At 41.3% G+C, this 19,191-nt stretch overlaps 1 protein-coding gene across 1 annotated transcript in view; it reads left to right on the top strand.

Moving 5' to 3' along the window:
- Positions 1-2,840: 2,840 nt before the first annotated feature.
- Positions 2,841-19,191, top strand: part of LOC133544267 (SH3 domain-binding protein 4-A-like) — a 32,459-nt gene continuing 16,108 nt past the window's right edge. The window contains exons 1-3 of the mRNA XM_061889429.1: positions 2,841-3,085; positions 13,389-13,538; positions 16,113-18,415. Coding sequence (XP_061745413.1) covers positions 2,983-3,085; positions 13,389-13,538; positions 16,113-18,415 — 2,556 coding nt within the window. The 5' untranslated portion in view covers positions 2,841-2,982. The remainder of the gene's footprint in view (positions 3,086-13,388; positions 13,539-16,112; positions 18,416-19,191) is intronic.

A 19,191-nucleotide genomic window follows, 5' to 3' on the forward strand; every position in this document is an offset into this window, starting at 1 on the left:
GCGCTTTTCTACCTTCAAGGTACTCAAAGCGCTTTGACACTACTTCCACATTTACCCATTCACACACACATTCACACACTGATGGAGGGAGCTGCAATGCAAGGCGCTAACCAGCACCCATCAGGAGCAAGGGTGAAGTGTCTTGCTCAGGACACAACGGACATGACAAGGTTGGTACTAGGTGGGGATTGAACCAGGGACCCTCGATTTGCGCACGGCCACTCTCCCACTGCGCCACACCGTCCCTTAAAACTAATTTGTATACTCTAGCCTTTAACTAGATCCCCTTTTTAGACCAGTTGATCTGCCGTTTCTTTTCTTTTTTGCTCTGCCCCTCTCTCCGTTGTGGAAGGGGGGTGGGCACAGGTCCGGTGGCCATGGATGAACTTGACTGGCCTGCACAGAGTCCTGACCTGAACCCGATAGAACACATTTTGGATGAATTACAACAAACACGGAGATCCAGGCCTTCACCTCACCAATGCGCTTTTGGAAGAATGGTCAAAAATTCCTATAAACTCACACTGCAACCTTGTGGACAGCCTTCCCAGAAGAGTCGAAGCTGTAATAGCTGCATGAGGTGGACCCACATCATATACCCTATGGGTTAGGAACGGGATGGCACTTCGAGTTCATATGTGAGTCAAGGCAGGTGGCCAAATACTTTTTGCAATATAGCGTAAGTGGCAGTTCCTTTTTTTGTTCCCCCTCGCACTCTTCTTTGTTGTTTTCATTGATTTTGACATAAACACCCAAACAATAATGAGGAAATTAACAGCACCACAACAGACCGATTTATCTTTGAAATGACCCCTCAGGGTCTCAAATATTATGTCGCCACAAGCAGTCGACCGTGTAAATCGATATCAGTTTAATCCGGCACTTTTTAGCATCTAGAACAGATCGTGCAGGAAGTGTTCTCTATGACAACTCCATTTTAAAGCTCTTGAAATCCATGCGCTGAAAAAATAAATATAATATTATATTGATCAGCCTTTAATGGCATCAGGGCTGACTTTGAACCCGCCGGCGAAACGAGATGAAACAACAAAATCGACACTTGCACGTACGAGTCGAAATGTGTACCAAATGTGAAATATGCAAACCCAAAGTGTGTTCCAGGTGGTAAAGAGGACTGGTGGAGAACTCGGGATAATAATCCTGCAGTTCCCATAACAGAGGTGGATGACAGGCGTGATTGTGATGCAAAGTGAGCTGTGCTGATAGCGAAGGTCCTTTCAAATCCCTCAGCGTCCATTCAAGGCCGCTAAAAGGAGTCGTTCAATTCACTCCAGCCCCCAAAGCACATAATAACAGAGAAACCTTCACGTCTTTGTATAATGCAGCTTTTTGTGTCGACTATCTCAGAAGCTATCTCGGGAATTTTCGCATTTGTTCATTCAAAATGCTTAAATAAATAAATATATATATTTTTTATCCAAACAAGCAGTATTTACTGAGTGTACATTCAGTGAAATTGAAAATCATGTCCAGATGTTTTTTGACGGGCCCGCGGCATCGTCTAAAAATACAATTAGAGCTGCTTTACTGCATGTCACGGTTAGGTGGATGATTGCAGGGCGCTCACAATTATTGTCCTAGTTCAATCAAACCATCCACACACACACACACACACACACACACACACACACACACACACACACACACACACACACACACACACACACACACACACACACACACACACACTACAGCTACCTGACAAGTGAAAACAATCACACCTACATTGAAATTCACAAAAGAGACTATAAACATATTCTGGAGGGGGGGCGTGGTCTGCAGGCCTGCAGCGGAGCGGGGTGTGTAAGGACCGGCCTCAAGGCCAGCGTCAGGTGAGTGGATTGGCCAACTGGGACTGGTTATCTTTTTAAAAAAAAATAAAAACATTTTTTGTTTCTTGTCCAGCTTCTCAAGCAAATCATATAGTTGATGTAGATGCCCATATCGGCTATTCAGATTTACTTTACAAAAGAGATGTGTAGGATACTTTTCTTGCTGCCTTATTTGTATTTGACTTTATTAAATGTATCTATATTTACATTACCCCCCCCCCCCTCCACCCGCAACTCCGAAAGGGACAAGCGGTAGAAAATTGATAGATGGATGGAATAATGCTGTATAATAGACTGTATTGATATCATTCACATGTGAATAATGCTGTATAATAGACTGTATTTATACTATTTATATTTGAATAATGCTATATAATAGACTGTATTTATGTTATTCACATGTAAAAAAAATACCTAAGTGTTTGTTGTCTGTTGTGAGCGAACTGTGGTGCTGAATTTCCCCCTGTAATAAATAAAGTACTTTCTATTCTAATCTGATTCTGATGTGGCGGGCCGGATCTGAGTTTGACTCGTGTGAGTTAAAGTCAACAAGTCCTAGTGTGTGAATGTGAATGTGAATGTTGTCTGTCTATCTGTGTTGGCCCTGCGATGAGATGGCGACTTGTCCAGGGTGTACCCTGCCTTCCGCCCGATTGTAGCTGAGATAGGCGCCAGCGCCCCCCGCGACCCCGAAAGGGAATAAGCGGTAGAAAATGGATGGATGGATGGAAGTTGTAGAAGGCTTATTTAGGAAATTTCAATTTAAAATAAAAAAAGAAATAAAAATTCATGATAATAATAATAATAGATTTATATATGTATAATTTGTATAATAATATATTTATATTTGTACAAGCACTTTACATTGAGCAAACAACCTCAAAGTGCTACAGTAAAAAATAAACAAACAATCCAGTTGAAGATGCGGGAATGTCTTTGTGCGCGTGCGCGGTTGTTCCCGCCCCTGGCTGTGACGTCACACTGCCTCCTTCATCCAGCAGCACTACAGCCTCCTGCCTCCTCTCACACGCTCACACAAACCCCGCAGATCGCAGCTCCTTGTCCGCTGCCCAACTTCTGCTCTTTTTGAAGTAAGTCTGTACTTCAGCCAACGTAATACATATGTTTAATGTTCTTGTGGGGATGTGAGGCGACGTCAAGACGGCAGGAAGAAGCGGGCGCGAGGTTGTCGTGCACCTTGCCAAAGTGGACGGACTTGGAGCCAAAAAGTGGTCAGTTGACGTTACTTTTATATTATTTGAACTAAAATTCACATCGAACTGATTACCTTTCGTAACAAAACAGATTTGCACACTGTGTTTGAGTAATTTAAGACACCCAACCCTAGTGCCACCATAATGACCAACATTAACATGCAGTAGCGTAGTAGGCCTAAAATTCAATGAAAACAAGACAGAGGTTTTATTTAACAAGTTTATAGATTAAAACTACTTTACAACCTAACCTCATACAAATGCAACTACTAGGGGTGTGGGAAAAAAATCGATTTTCACGTTGTGCGATTCAGAATCTTTTCTCATTTTTAAATAAATCGATTTTTTTATTTTTATCAATCCAACAAACCAATACACAGCAATGCAACCCAATTCCAAAACCAAACCTGACCCAGCAACACTCAGAGCTGCAATAAACAGAGCAATTGAGAGGAGACACAAACACCACACAGAACAAACCAAAAGTAGTGAAACAAAAATGAATATTATCAACAACAGTATCAATATTAGTTATAATTTCAGCATAGCAATGATTAAAAATCCCTCATTGACATTATCATTAGACATTTATAAAAATAAAAAAAAGAACAATAGTGTCACAGTGGCTTACACTTGCATCGCATCTCATAAGCTTGACAACACACTGTGTCCAAATAAGTCGTATTTTTGGTTCGTTTAATAGTTAAAACTAATTTACATTATTGCAATCAGTTGATAAAACATTGTCCTTTACAATTATAAAAGCTTTTTTAAAAAAATGTACTACTCTGCCAGCATGTCAGCAGACTGGGGTAGATCCTGCTGAAATCCTATGTATTGAATGAATACAGAATCGTTTTGAATCGTAAAAATATCGTTTTTGAATCGAGAATCGCATTGAATCGAAAAATCGATATATAATCAAATCGCGACCCCAAGAATCAATATTGAATCGAATCGTGGGACACCCAAAGATTCGCAGCCCTAATAATAATACAATATTTGTTACATTATTACATGGGTGTCAAACGTACGGCCTGTGGGCCGGGTAAGGCCCACTAACAGGTTTTATCCGGCCCGCATGCTGAGTTTGCCAAGTATTAAAATAAGCTGCTTTTTGCTTTAACGAAATAAACTGTTGTTTTAAATGTGTCCACTGGATGTCACAATAGCAATTCTGTTAGGCAAGCAAACGGTTTATACCGGGGCCAAGCAAGAGGTACACAGTCAAGGGTGACTGTGGCACCTTTGTTGCCTCAAAATGTCTCTGTCAAACAACCAGAAAAGTGAACTTAACCCTTTTGAATAGTTTTTACCTCCGTTTGTTACATTTTGTTGAGTTACCACCAGAGGTGGGTAGAGTAGCCAGAAATTGTACTCAAGTAAGAGTACCGTTACTTTAGAGATTTATTACTCAAGTAAAAGTAAGGAGAAGTCACCCAAATATTTACTTGAGTAAAAGTAAAAAGTATGTTGTGAGGTGGCGACTTGTCCAGGGTGTACTCTGCCTTCCGCCCGATTGTTGCTAAGAAAGGCGCCGGCGCCCCCCGCGACCCAAAGGGAATAAGCGGTAGAAAATGGAAGTGAAAAAACTACTCAAGTACTGAGTAACTGATGAGTAACCTGTTCGTTTAATGATGACGGCAACAAGTAATGCACAAAAACACAAAAATAGAAATGAACAAATTCAGAGCCAGGAATATCTCTTGAGCAACTAAAACAATAATATATATTAAATAATATATATTTGGTTTTACACTGTATTGAAAAAAAAATTGAAAGTAAATTTTACCTTTGCAACCTCTTTATACTATTGGCTAAGTTTTATTTTCATAAATGTAAGTTTCTCAATACCCGACCTGTTTTTTTTGTACCTTTGAAAAAGATTTAGAACTCTACATTACAACCCTCTACCTCTAACAACCAAAAAGCTGTGAAAACGATGATGCTGTGTTCCAAATTTAAGTTATTTACTGAGATTGACTACGCCTAAGGCTTTGCACTTTGTTTATTTTATATATATATATATATATATATATGTATATGTATGTGTATATATATATATATATATGTATGTGTATATATATATATATATATGTATGTGTATATATATATATATGTATGTGTATATATATATATGTATGTGTATATATATATATGTATGTGTATATATATACATATATATGTATGTGTGTATATATATATATATATATATATATATATATATATATGACCCACTGGCGCTGTTTTGTATGGTTTATATCCTGTTTGTACTGTTTTTGTAATTACTTGGATTATTTTCAACTGTTTGTATATGTTGAACTTGAAATTTATAAATAAAGGTTTGTATAAAAAAAAAAAGTGCAGTTAATCATGTGACCGCCTGGCTCTGTTTGATTGGTGAAATGGAGTCAATTGTCACCAGTGACTGCATTTGATTGGTGAAACGCAGGCATGTGATAGATCCTACTTTGAAGGTCTGTCTGACAACCCAAAACAAACAAAGCGTGCATTAACAGATCAATAAAAATCAGTAGCGAGTAGCGAGCTGAATGTAGATAAATGAAGCGGAGTAAAAGTAGCGTTTCTTCTCTATAAATATACTCAAGTAAAAGTATGTTGCATTAAAACTACACTCAGAAGTACAATTTATCCCAAAAGTTACTCAAGTAGATGTAACAGAGTAAATGTAGCGCGTTACTACCCACCTCTGGTTAGCACTGGATTGATACCTAGAAGAATTTACATGTGTTTTTTTGCTCCATCCCAAAAAGACTGTGACTTAAAGTTTAATCGTGGCGTTGTCGATACACGGAGACTAAGTCTAAGCTTAATGTGATTTTGAAGCTGTACCAATTTCCTCAGAATTTTCAACAAAGTTGAAGTATTTTGACCCAAGGATTATTTGGTCCTGATGGCTTCATCTGACCGGGATCTTCAGCTCTCGCTGGATCGGTTCACAGCCGAGTGTGAAACGACCGGAATGAGAATCAGCACCTCCAAGTCCGAGTCCATGGTTCTCGCCCGGAAAAGGGTGGAGTGCCATCTCCGGGTTGGGGAGGAGACCCTGCCCCAAGTGGAGGAGTTCAAGTACCTAGGAGTCTTGTTCACGAGTGGGGGAAGAGTGGATGGTGAGATCGACAGGCGGATCGGTGCGGCGTCTTCAGTAATGCGGACGTTGTATCGATCTGTTGTGGTGAAGAAGGAGCTGAGCCGGAAGGCAAAGCTCTCAATTTACCGGTCGATCTACGTTCCCATCCTCACCTATGGTCATGAGCTTTGGGTCATGACCGAAAGGATAAGATCACGGGTACAAGCGGCCGAAATGAGTTTCCTCCGCCGTGTGGTGGGTCTCTCCCTTAGAGATAGGGTGAGAAGCTCTGCCATCCGGGAGGAACTCAAAGTAAAGCCGCTGCTCCTCCACATGGAGAGGAGCCAGATGAGGTGGTTCGGGCATCTGGTCAGGATGCCACCCGAACGCCTCCCTAGGGAGGTGTTTAGGGCACGTCCAACCAGTAGGAAGCCACGGGGAAGACCCAGGACACGTTGGGAAGACTATGTCTCCCGGCTGGCCTGGGAACGCCTCGGGATCCCCCGGGAAGAGCTAGACGAAGTGGCTGGGGAGAGGGAAGTCTGGGTTTCCCTGCTTAGGCTGTTGCCCCCGCGACCCGACTTCGGATAAGCGGAAGATGATGGATGGATGGATGGATGATTATTTGTGATTTGTACATTTTCACAATGTGCGTGTTCTATTTTTGGCCAAAGTAAAACAAAGAAAACAACCTGGAGTTGTCTTTATTTTTGAGTTATCATGCAATAGGTTTTACCATTTCCGGCACACTTGGGAATAGATTTTCCTCCATGCGGCCATTGAGCTAAAATGGCTTTGACACCCCTGCATTTTTATATAATATTAGATATAAATGTAAGAATTTGCATGCAGTACATGTACTTTTTTATGTCACAGCGGAAAGAATAAATACATCTAGTAAAAAAAAGCATATTACTTCCAGGCTTTCGCGGGCCACATACAATGATCACCACATAAAGGATCACAGCACGTGCGGCTGGGGAAGATTATCTCGGACAGTCGGACCCTGAGCACTGGTACTCCACAGGGCTGTGTACTTTCCCCCTTGCTCCTCTCCCTGTATACAAACTCCTGCACCTCCAGTCAACAGTACGTAAAACTGATCAAGTTTGCGGACGACACCAGCCTGTTTGATATTTTTGGCCACATTACACGCAGTTTAACCAGTAACACTGTGTTTGAATATTATACTACTAGAATCCAGTAGGGGTGTCAAACTCATTGTAGATCGGGGGCCACATGGAGAAAAAATCTACACCTGAGTGGGTCGAACTCGTAAAATCACGGTGCGATAACTTAGAAATAAAGACAACTTCAGATTGTTTTCTGTGTTTAAAATAGAACAAGCACATTCTGAAAATGTAAAAATCATAATGTTTTTTTTTTTTTTTTACACTTACAAATCGCAGTTAATAGTAATCTTTGTTTTTGCATATATATACATATATATATATATTGATAATTTATGTATATACAAATTCATTAAGTTTCTACATAGAGTGAAGAGATAGCTCAGAGTAATTTACGATTTTTAAAGAAAAGGGGTGGGACTAAATAAGTGTAAACTTCTTCTCAATCCTTTTCCAATATGTAAAAGAAAAAAAAGAAAGTCCAATGCTCATTTGTTTTCGTTTTTTATTCTCTTTTGTTTTCATTTTGTTATAATGGCTGTTAAGGCTATAGCACTGTATTGGATCATTCTTGCTCTTGTTTTTTTTTTTAATATTTGAAATAAAACTATAAAACTATATGAATCAATCTTTATTTGTCGTTATTTATATTTTCTCAATAAATGATGCGATAAAGTTTGTCAGTCAACTCATTGGCGTTCATTTTTAATCTATCAAGATGAAAAAAAATCTATCAAGAAAAAAAAAAAATATCAAAATCAAATTACAGTATGTCATTTATATAGTTTGCTCATTTTCATTGACTGATGTACTAACGTTATACGGTTTATTTTGTACAAAGATACAAAGAATTGCTACTGCGACATCCATCCGTCCATTTTCTACTGCTTATTCCCTTTGGGGTCGCGGGGGGCGCTGGTGCCTATCTCAACTACAATTGGGCGGAAGGCGGGGTACACCCTGGACAAGTCGCCACCTCATCGCAGACTGCGACATCCAGTGGACACATTTAGAACAGCTGTTTCTTTCATTCAAAACATTTCAGGGTAATTTTTATACTTGGCAAACTCATTCTGCAGGCCGGATAAAACCTGTCCGCGGTCCTTATTCGGTCCACGGGCCGTACGTTTGACCCCCCTTTACTAGATGGCGCTCGTGTACCACTAATGGTACGCTTTTGATTGATTGATTGATACTTTTATTAGTAGATTGAACAGTACAGTGCACATTCCGTACAATTAACCTCTGAATGATAAAAACCGGATAAGTTTTTCAACTTGTTTAAGTCGGGGTCCATGTTAATCAAGTCATGGTAAATTAAATAAATTTGAGTTAACTCTGGACAAATTGGGCTTCACGGTGGAAGAGGGGTTAGTGCTTCTGCCTCACAATTCGAAGGTCCTGCAGTCCTGGGTTCAAATCCAGGCTCGGGATCTTTCTGTGTGGAGTTTGCATGTTCTCCCCATGAATGCGTGGGTTCCCTCCGGGTACTCCGGGTTCCTCCCACTTCCAAAGACATGCACCTGGGGATAGGTTGATTGGCAACACTAAATGGGCCTTAGTGTGTGAATGTGAGTGTGAATGTTGTCTCTCTATCTGTGTTGGCCCTGCCATGTGGTGGCAACTTGTCCAGGGTGTACCCCGCCTTCTGCCCGATTGTAGCTGAGATAGGCGCCAGCACCCCCCGTGACCACAAAAGGGAATAAGCGGTAGGAAATGGATGGATGGATGTGGACAAATTGCAAATTTTTGCGGTCAAATATTTTACACGTTTGAAAGTCCTATTCAAAACACATGCGAACACATTTGAGCTTTGTTTTGTTCCACCTCCTGCTTCATCTTCATGTTTTCTTCATTCGGACCGACCTTCTTCTTTCAGACTATTTTAGTACTGTATTGAGGGAGGTTTCCATCAACTCAATTAATCTTCCTTCCTGCTTCTGGCTGTGTTTAAATTTTATGAACCGGCCTGCTAGTCTTTGTCCTGCAACATTTCATGCAGCGGTGATGGGTAGCTGATAAAACTCTGCGCATATGGCTGCTGGAAATAGTTATTACAGCGACAGCCACCCAGAGATTAGAAGCTAATTAAACACGCGTCTCCCAGATGTTCTCGTCGCTGTTCAACCCCATCAGCTTGACAGGAATGCGTTGATATCGCAAAGTTCTTTGGCCAAGGGAAAAAAAATGCAGCAGCAGCATCCGTGAAGTGGTTAGCATCCAACTCCTTTACAGTTTCTCCAACAGTGCTGGATAAAAGTTCACGTGTAGGCATCAGAATGTGGGAATTCTTTGTCATCCTTTCTGAGCAGCAACAGGAGACTTGGTAAAGTCAAAAGGGTTTATTGTTGTTTATTGACAGTTTTTAATCTTCACAATTTAGAACATTAAAATGTGTCTGACGTGACACATTTTTTAAAGAGTATTTTTTTAAATTAGAACAGTTAACATTTTTTAATAGTATTTCTAATAATAGTAAATCACTACTTTATAACTTTATAATAGCGACTTTTGGACACATTGCGTGTATGATTGCCCTCCAGATTTTTGCCACGTTGCAATGGCACAAAATCTTACAAAAGTCAACCAATCCCCGTGAATAATGTGCCATCTGGCACTTTTGTCTAATCGTCGCAACTTCCCTACCATGTCATGGTGGCAGTTGCTCAGGAGATAGGGCAGGTCGTCCATAAACCAGCTGGGTTGGTGGTTCTACTTTGCGGGCGCATTTTTACGACACTTTAAAGAACCTAACGGCGCGTACTTGTAAAGTGCTACACTTTTACTACCGTACATTCTGGACGATAAGCCACTAATATTTTCTTACACTTTGAACCCTGCAGCTTAGACGAAGCGGCAAATTTATGGAATTTTCTTCGCTGACGGCCATAATAAGAATAATAATACAAAAAAAAACAACCAAAAACGCTAAGAGTGTGCTTTTTTTTGTTCTATGGCGCCATATTGTGGTCGGATTTACTCACTGCAGGTGCTGCAGTGTCCTTCCATTTAGTGCTTTCAACAACCGGAAGTAGAGTGCCGTTCTGTCTTCTAATCGCCCATAGCGTTTCTACTCGTATGGATTCTTCATTACTCTAAGCTACGTTTGTAAGTTTTACAGTAATACTAAAACTGTTTATACTCACTAAACCAGGGGTGCCCATTACGTCGATCGCGATCGACTGGTCGATCTCGGAGGGTGTGTCAGTCGATCTCAAGCCAGGCATTAAAAAATAGGGGCAACCCCCCCCTAGAGGGGGGGGGGTTGCCCACATCTGAGGTCCTCTCCAAGGTTTCTCATAGTCAGCATTGTCGCTGGCGTCCCACTGAATGTGAATTCTCCCTGCCCACTGGGTGTGAGTTTTCCTTGCCCTTTTGTGGGTTCTTCCGAGGATGTTGTAGTCGTAATGATTTGTGCAGTCCTTTGAGACATTTGTGATTTGGGGCTATATAAATAAACATTGATTGATATAAAAATGAGCAATCATCAATCATACCAAGACTTCACTTTCGTCAGTTGTTTGACATTCTCGGCACCCGAGGATCTTGTGAGACGACGCTGGCTGCTGCGAGCTCATATTTAAGAAAAAAATCACTAACAGGGCGGACGCAGAGAAACACATTTTATTTCTAGAGACTACGTACCTACTGTCAAAACTCTAAAGACCGACTGCACACTTCCTGTCTTCACCATAAAAGACCTGTTTCTTCCTGCCTGTGCTAACAAAATAAGAGTCTCAGAAAGCTAGCGTGCACAAGCTAGTAAGCTACGGAGTTTGATGCCAATGTATATCTCCCCCGCCCTCAGCGACTGCTTTCTCACTTGCTTGCCCACCCGCACAGTCACTGACGTCACTCACCTGCTGCCAGACATTAAAGGGCCACACACATATGCTACTCTCATAACAAAGTGTTTAAAAACGAGTATGCAAGTTGGACAAATGAGATGCCAAAAACCAACCACTTTCATGTGGTATTGGACAGAAAGGAGGACTTTTTTTTTCCTCCATTTGAAAATGTGGACGTTATCAGCACCACTGTCTAATTCCAATCAATGCAAGTCATCAGAATCAGGTAATACACCAACTTATATTATTGTCTTTGTGAAAGAAAGGAATCTATGTGTGTTACACATGCTTGTATTATCATTAAACACCATTAACTTGTTAACAAAAACGTCTGTTTCATAAATAAATACATATAAATTATAGATAGGAATGAGGTAGATCTCCTCGACTTGGTCAATTGAAAAGTAGCTCGCCTGCAGAAAAAGTGTGAGCACCCCTACACTAAACTGTCCCATGTGTGATATCTGTCTGAGTTTTTTCATGCATATTTGTATGTGCTATTCTAATGTAGTGACACTAGCGTCGTTAGCATTAGCTAGTGTACTTACACGTTCTCGAGTGTCTGTGTTAGTATTATTAACTTACAAAGGCATTATTTTTGTATTGTGTCAGTTTTACAAATTCATCAGTAAACTCACCGAGACGTCACCGTGGAGTTATTCAGTCTGTGTAGCTGATTGGAGTGCTAGCTTCTGCAGCTAGTAGGTCCATTACGATGACTTCTGTTTTGTTTGTTCCACCGTTTTACTGCCTTGTTACAGGCACCATATGCAACCAATTAAGGTATAAACATTTACAGAATCTTACTGTGTAAACAACTCATTTTGCAACGTATATCTGCGGCTAATATATAACTTTTTTTTTTTTTTTTCTAAAATGTTGTGGGTGCGGTTTATATCCCGGCGCGCTCTTTAGTCTGGAAAATATGGTAAATGCATTGCCAAGTCACCTCATGCACACCTCAATCAAGTTGTTCCATAATTTGATTCTTTAATACAATGCTTATTCTTCTCAGCACAGGTTGGGGCGGTATAGCTCGGTTGGTAGGGTGGCCGTGCCAGCAACTTGAGGTGTTCCAGGTTCGATCCCCGCTTCCGCCATCCTAGTCACTGCCGTTGTGTCCTTGGGCAAGACACTTTACCCACCTGCTCCCAGTGCCACCCACGCTGGTTTAAATGTAACTTAGACATTGGGTTTCACTATGTAAAAGCGCTTCAAGTCACTAGAGAAAAGCGCTATATAAATATAATTCACTTCACTGTCCTTCACATTCACTTTCTTTTGAACTATTCGCTTAACGATTTAGCGAGTCAGACACTGGATGTTTTTTTTGGAGCTCACTGAGATTTTAGGGCATGTACCCTGCCAACTATTGGTGGGGAGGCTCTTAACGCAATTTTTTTCAATTTAAAGCTCAACAATTAACCGAGAGAAAGCTCATGTCCTCCCAAACCAGTGAGTAGAAGTACCGCTGTAGATAAAGCCTGTATGGCAGGTGTCATTTCTTCATTGTGTTCCTTGAGTGTATTTAAATTCTTATTGTTTAGTTGTCTGCAGCATTAATGATGCTTAAATATGTTGTGAGATTCTATGTACTTGCTATGTTGACCTGTGAAAATGCTGTTTTTTTAGATTTAATTTCAATTTTTGGGGCTTTTAGACTATAGGTGCACCTTGTAGAAAAAATAAAGCCATTTATTATAGTACATTTACATTTTTGTAGTCATGGTAATCTTAATTTTTCATTCAGTTTTTCTTTTTTACTATTTTTTTTCCTATTTACTAATTTTTCAACACATGGTCCTATAAAAATACACAGAGGCAAAACTGCAGCTATTACGACTCGTATTTTTTCACGCAGTTTTATAATAACCAACGGCTGAAAAACATTTCATAAAACCGCCCATAAAATCAGACATTTAAGGCTACAATAATGTCAAAAATCATGGGAGATAATCTGAATACGTCGGTGTCTTCGTGTTTCCACCATAAAAAACAACATTATCATAACATTTAGTGTTAACATAATGTTATTATGACACAGTAAAGCTAACATTGTATTGAATTATCATTTAATGTCAGTTGTTGTAAACACCTGCGATGAGGTGGCGACTTGTCCAGGGTGTACATTGCCTTCTGCCCGATTGTAGCTGAGATAAGCACCAGCGACCCCAAAAGGAATAAGCGGTAGAAAATGGATGGATGTTGGAAACGCAATGACTTCAGTTAAACACAATTTCATTCATTTACAGATGAAAACCAGCCATCTTCTGGACGGACCATGGCTGCCCATCGAATCGTCCGAATGACAAGCAACAATCACCTCCTCCCTCGCTGCAAGTCAGAAGGGACGCTCGTGGAACAAGATGAGGGGGTGCCAACCAGCTTTACAGAAATCATAGGTCAGAATGAAAGGCTGCCATGTTCTTTTCAAATGAACAGTCAGTTCAGTTCGCCTCTAAAAATGTTCTCACGTCCCTTCACCCGTTACACTTTGTAACTGCTATGGTGATAAGCTTTATATGCACTAAGAAAAAAAGAGTAAATTATCCACCAAATCATGCACTTCCTCTTCTATGTTACATTTCTTTGAGAGTCCTGGAAAGTGAAATGAATTAAAACTTCAGAGGACATTTTAAGTTTATTTTTTCATGTGAAAGAAAACATGCTCAATATACACTGGAGCATTAGAGTAGGACACCAGGTGCTGAAGATAGTTGAAATGGAAGCAAGTGTTGACTTGGTCCACTCTTCTGTCAAGCCTTTGTAAGTTTTTGGAGTGTGTCTGTGGAAATTCTTATAAGATCAGAGAGTGATGTTGGCTCACATTTTTTGTTCTACTTTAGGGTTATTCAATGTTTTCCAGGTTAAAGACCCCAAAACAGAAATACAGATGGATCCTGGACCCCTTACTTACAAACCCCCGTTTCCATTCTGGAAATTGCGTTATATGTAAATATGAACGGAATAAGTGAAGTGAATTGAATTATTTTTATATAGCGATTTTCTCTAGTGACTCAAAGCGCTTTACATAGTGAAACCCAATATCTAAGTTACATTTAAACCAGTGTGGGTGGCACTGGGAGCAGGTGGGTAAAGTGCCTTGCCCAAGGACACAACGGCAGTGACTAGGATGGCAGAAGCGGGAATCGAACCTGCAACCCTCAAGTTGCTGGCACGGCCACTCTACCAACCGAGCTATGCCGCCCAATACAATGCAATACAATGATTTGCAAATCCTTTTCAACCCATATTCAATCAATCAATGTGTATTTATATAGCCCTAAATCACAAGTGTCTCAAAGGGCTGCACAAACCACAATGACATCCTCGGTAGAGCCCACAAAAGGGCAAGGAAAACTCACCCCAGTGGCACGTTGGTGACAGTGACAATGATGACTATGAGAAACCTTGGAGAGGACCGCATAAGTGGTCCCCCCACCCCCCCAGGGGACCGAAAGCAATGAATGTCCTTCGGGTCTAACATGATATTGTGGAAGTCCAATCCATAGTGGATCTAACATAACCGTGCATTCAATATTCAATTGAATGCACTACAAAGTCAAGATATTTGATGTTCAAACTCATAAACTTTATATTTTTGTTTTGCAAATAATAATTAACTTAGAATTTCATGGCTGCAACACGTGCCAAAGTAGTTGGGAAAGGGCATGTTCACCACTGTGTTACAACACCTTTTCTTTTAACAACACTCAATAAACGTTTGGGAACTGAGGAAACTAATTGTTGAAGCTTTGAAAGTGGAATTCTTTCCCATTCTTGTTTTATGTAGAGCTTCAGTCGTTCAACAGTCCGGGGTCTCCGCTGTCGTATTTTACGCTTCATAATGCGCCACACATTTTCAATTGGAGACAGGTCTGGACTGCAGGCGGGCCGGGAAAGTACCCACACTCTTTTTTTACGAAGCCACGCTGTTGTAACACGTGCTGAATGTGGCATGGCATTGTCTTGCTGAAATAAGCAGGGGCGTCCATGAAAAAGACGACGCATATGTTGTTCCAAAACCTGTATGTACCTTTCACCATTAATGGTGCCTTCACAGATGTTTAAGTTACCCATGCCTTGGGCACTAATGCACCCCCATACCATCACAGATGCTGGCTTTTGAACTTTAAGTCGATAACAGTCTGGATGGTTCCCTTCCCCCTTGGTCCGGATGACACGATGTCGAATATTTCCAAAAACAATTTGAAATGTGGACTCGTCAGACCACAGAAAACCTTTCCACTTTGCATCAGTCCATCTTAGATGATCTCGGGCCCAGAGAAGCCGGCGGCGTTTCTGGATGTTTTTGATAAATGGCTTTTGCTTTGCATAGTAGAGCTTTAACTTGCACTTACAGATGTAGCGACCAACTGTATTTAGTGACAGTGGTTTTCTGAAGTGTTCCGGAGCCCATGTGGTGATATCCTTTAGAGATTGATGTCCGTTTTTGATACAGTGCCGTCTAAGGGATCGAAGATCACGGGCATTCAATGTTGGTTTCCGGCCATGCCGCTTACGTGGAGTGATTTCTCCAGATTTTCTTAAACTTTTGATGGTATTATGGACCGTAGATGTTGAAATCCCTACATTTCTTGCAATTGCACTTTGAGAAACATTGTTCTTAAACTGTTTGACTATTTGCTCACACAGTTGTGGACAAAGGGGTGTACCTCGCCCCATCCTTTTTTGTGAAAGACTGAGCATTTTTTGGGAAGCTGTTTTTATACCCAATCATGGCACCCACCTGTTCCCAATTAGCCTGCACACCTGTGGGATGTTCCAAATAAGTGTTTGATGAGCACTCCTCAACTTTATCAGTATTTATTGCCACCTTTCCCAACTTCTTTGTCACGTGTTGCTGGCATCAAATTCTAAAGTTGATTTAACGAATAAAGTGTTGTGTCTGAATAATTTTGTCTGTTTAATGTATTTATCCTCTGACTGACCAATAAAACACTATTTTCTTTCAGCGCCTTCTCCGAGTGCCTTAAGACTGGGCATGGCTTCCTCCTGTGAGGGCATGCAAGAAGTAGTCGCCATCAAGGATTATTGCTCGAGCAGCTTTACCACGCTGAAATTTTCCAAAGGTGATCACCTCTTTGTGCTGGACACTTCAGGTGGTGAGTGGTGGTATGCACACAATAACACGGAGATGGGATACATCCCTGCTGCGTATGTCCAAATGCTCAACTTCAGGAATTGTTCGCTCAGCAACAGTGGAACGATTGACAGACTTGGGGAGGAGGACAGTCCGAAGGAGTTTGAGGAGTTAGGAGAGTGGAAAGGGGGGTCTTTTAAACCCTCACTGGCTATCAACAATCGTCCCTTGTCTTGTAAACCTCTACTGTGTTCGTTGGATCAGAATTGCAAACAAGCAAGTGTAACAAACTCATCTGATTCCATTATTTTAAACACACTTGCATGTCCTACAGACTTCAACTTGGACACCAATAATATCAAGTTTAATGGTTCTCCCACCCAAGAGACTGTGCAACATCTACACAGGGATGACGCCTTTTTTAGGAGTAAACGTTCCCAGAGTCTTTCCCAACTCACTGTTTTACAAGAGCAATCGAATCCAAATATGTCTGCTTGTTTCTTCAAGGGCCTAAAAGCCCCATCACCGGAGCAGTTTCAGAGCAGAGAGGACTTCAGAGCGGCGTGGCTCAAACACCGAAAATTGACCAGGTCTTGCCATGACTTGGAATCCCTAGGTCAGAGTCCCGGGTGGGGTCAGACTCAGCCGATTGAGACGAGCATCGTGTGTAGCTTGGACTGCAGTGGAGGTGTAGTTCAGCTCCCAGACACCCACATCACCATGCACGTTCCAGAAGGTCATGTCAGCCAAGGCGACTATCAGCAGATTTCCATGAAAGCCTTATTGGATCCTCCCCGGGAGCTCAATAGTGACTGTCGCTCCACTGTCAGCCCAGTGGTGGAGATCAAACTCAGCAACATGAATACCAAGTCTTTTGTCACCTTGGAAATGAACGTTTCAATGACACTAAAGACCGAGAGCAGCCCCTGTGAAGTGATGTGTGTTCGGAGTGACTGCAAAGACGGACCTTACACACCCATTACCGATTGTTACGTTTATAAAGACATGGTTCAAGTGCGTCTTGACTGTCATGAGCCGTGCATGTATGTGGCGGTTGTGGTTCAGTCCCTGTACATCAGTCACAACACAATCATGTGGGACCATGTGGAGAGGAAGGTAACACTTGCTGTTTATGGACCCAAGCATATTCATCCCTCCTTCAAGACCGTTGTGGCCATGTTTGGGCATGACTGTGCCCCCAAGACTTTACTGATGAGCGAGGTGTTTCAGTCAGCTTGCTCCACCCCTCCAGTCACCCTCCATTTATGGGGAAAGCATCAGTTTTTCCTGCGGTTCCCCCAGGACATACAAGTGGGGTTGTACCCTAATACATCCAACTATCAGGTGAAAGTGAATGAGGGTGGTGGGATAATCCAGGGATTTCATCTCAAACTGGGCAAGGTCAGCCGGCTAATCTATGCAATGTCATCGCACAATCCCAATAACATCTCAGACTTCACGCTCAGGGTCCAAATCAAGGACATGTTGGATTGTATTCTAACCCAGTTCTGTATCCAAACTCCGCAACCACCTCCAAAGTCGGAAGCCAGGATGCCAGGAGAAAGGAGGTTTTTAAAAAAGAAAGAGATGGACAAGATCATCCTGTCACCACTGGCTGTCATCTCCAAGTATCCCAAATTTCAGGATCGCTGTATTACCAGCATAAAATTTGGCAAGTTAATTAAAACGGTAATTCGGCAGCACAAGAGCAACTACCTGCTGGAGTATAAGAAGGGCGACGTGATTGCGCTGCTCAGTGAGGAAAAAATTAAGCTAAGAGGGCAGCTGCGCACCAAAGAGTGGTACATCGGATACTATCAAGGCAAGATGGGGCTGGTCCACGCCAAGAACGTTTTAGTTCTAGGCAAGGTCAAACCCATTTATTGGTGTGGGCCAGACCTGACCACAATGACTCTGTTGGATCAAATCCTTAAGCCTTGCAAATTTCTTACGTATATCTACGCCACTGTGAGGACAGTTCTCATGGAGAACGTGGTGAATTGGAGGGCGTTTGCCGAGGCGCTGGGCTACGGGAACTTGCCGCTCAATTACTTCTGCCGGACTGAGCTGGACAATGAACCGGAGAAGGTGGCTTGTGTTCTGGAAAAACTCAAAGAAGAATGTACCAACATTGAGAACAAGGAGAGGAAGTCATTTCAAAGGGAGCTCATGATGGTAAGTAAAAGTTTCGTCATAAAAAAAAACTAACAGGCCTCTTTTAAATTGTTTGTGGGATGATTTCAAATATCCAGGTCACATGATCTTCATATGATCTACAATTTATTAAACATTCAACAGGTACCTAAACACGTAGACTTCATTAGTAACTACATAGTAGGGTTGGCATCAAGCATCAATGGTAACAAGGGCATTTCAGTTCTTACATATATGTCCAAAATTACCGACCAGAGGAAATTGCTGCCACTATCTATCTAGGGTTGTCAACTCCCTGAAAAATAAATAAGGGACACCTTTTTAGCAGGGCTGACCAACCCAATTGTCTTCATCCCAACCAGTGGGATGATTTTCAATAAGATGAAAAAGCATTAGAAACAAATTGTTGTTGTTTTTTTGTTTGTTTTTTTGCAAAATAACACCATATTTACTATTAGGGGTCACCACGGTAAGACAATCACATGTTTTTTTTAGCTTAATGTTTCAATTGGTAGACCCTTTCTGTTGCTACTGTGACAATCTGTCACTTCATTTCTGTTAGTTTTTCGTGTTTTTCTATTTACTTCCTGTTCAGTGCTCTTATTTTGTTGTATTTCCTGTTTTATTCCCGGAGCACTGTTGTTTTTCTCTTTTCGTTGATTGGCAGCGGTTCACACCTGCTGTCAATCACACTAGTGTCTATTTATGTTTCACTCGAGCACTCCTCAGTGCTCAATGATAATATTATGTTGAGAACGTTTATCTGCACGACTGCTTTATGTTTGCTTTTGTTATTT

This window comes from Nerophis ophidion, linkage group LG27 (assembly GCF_033978795.1).
Source record: "Nerophis ophidion isolate RoL-2023_Sa linkage group LG27, RoL_Noph_v1.0, whole genome shotgun sequence".
NCBI lineage: Eukaryota > Metazoa > Chordata > Actinopteri > Syngnathiformes > Syngnathidae > Nerophis > Nerophis ophidion.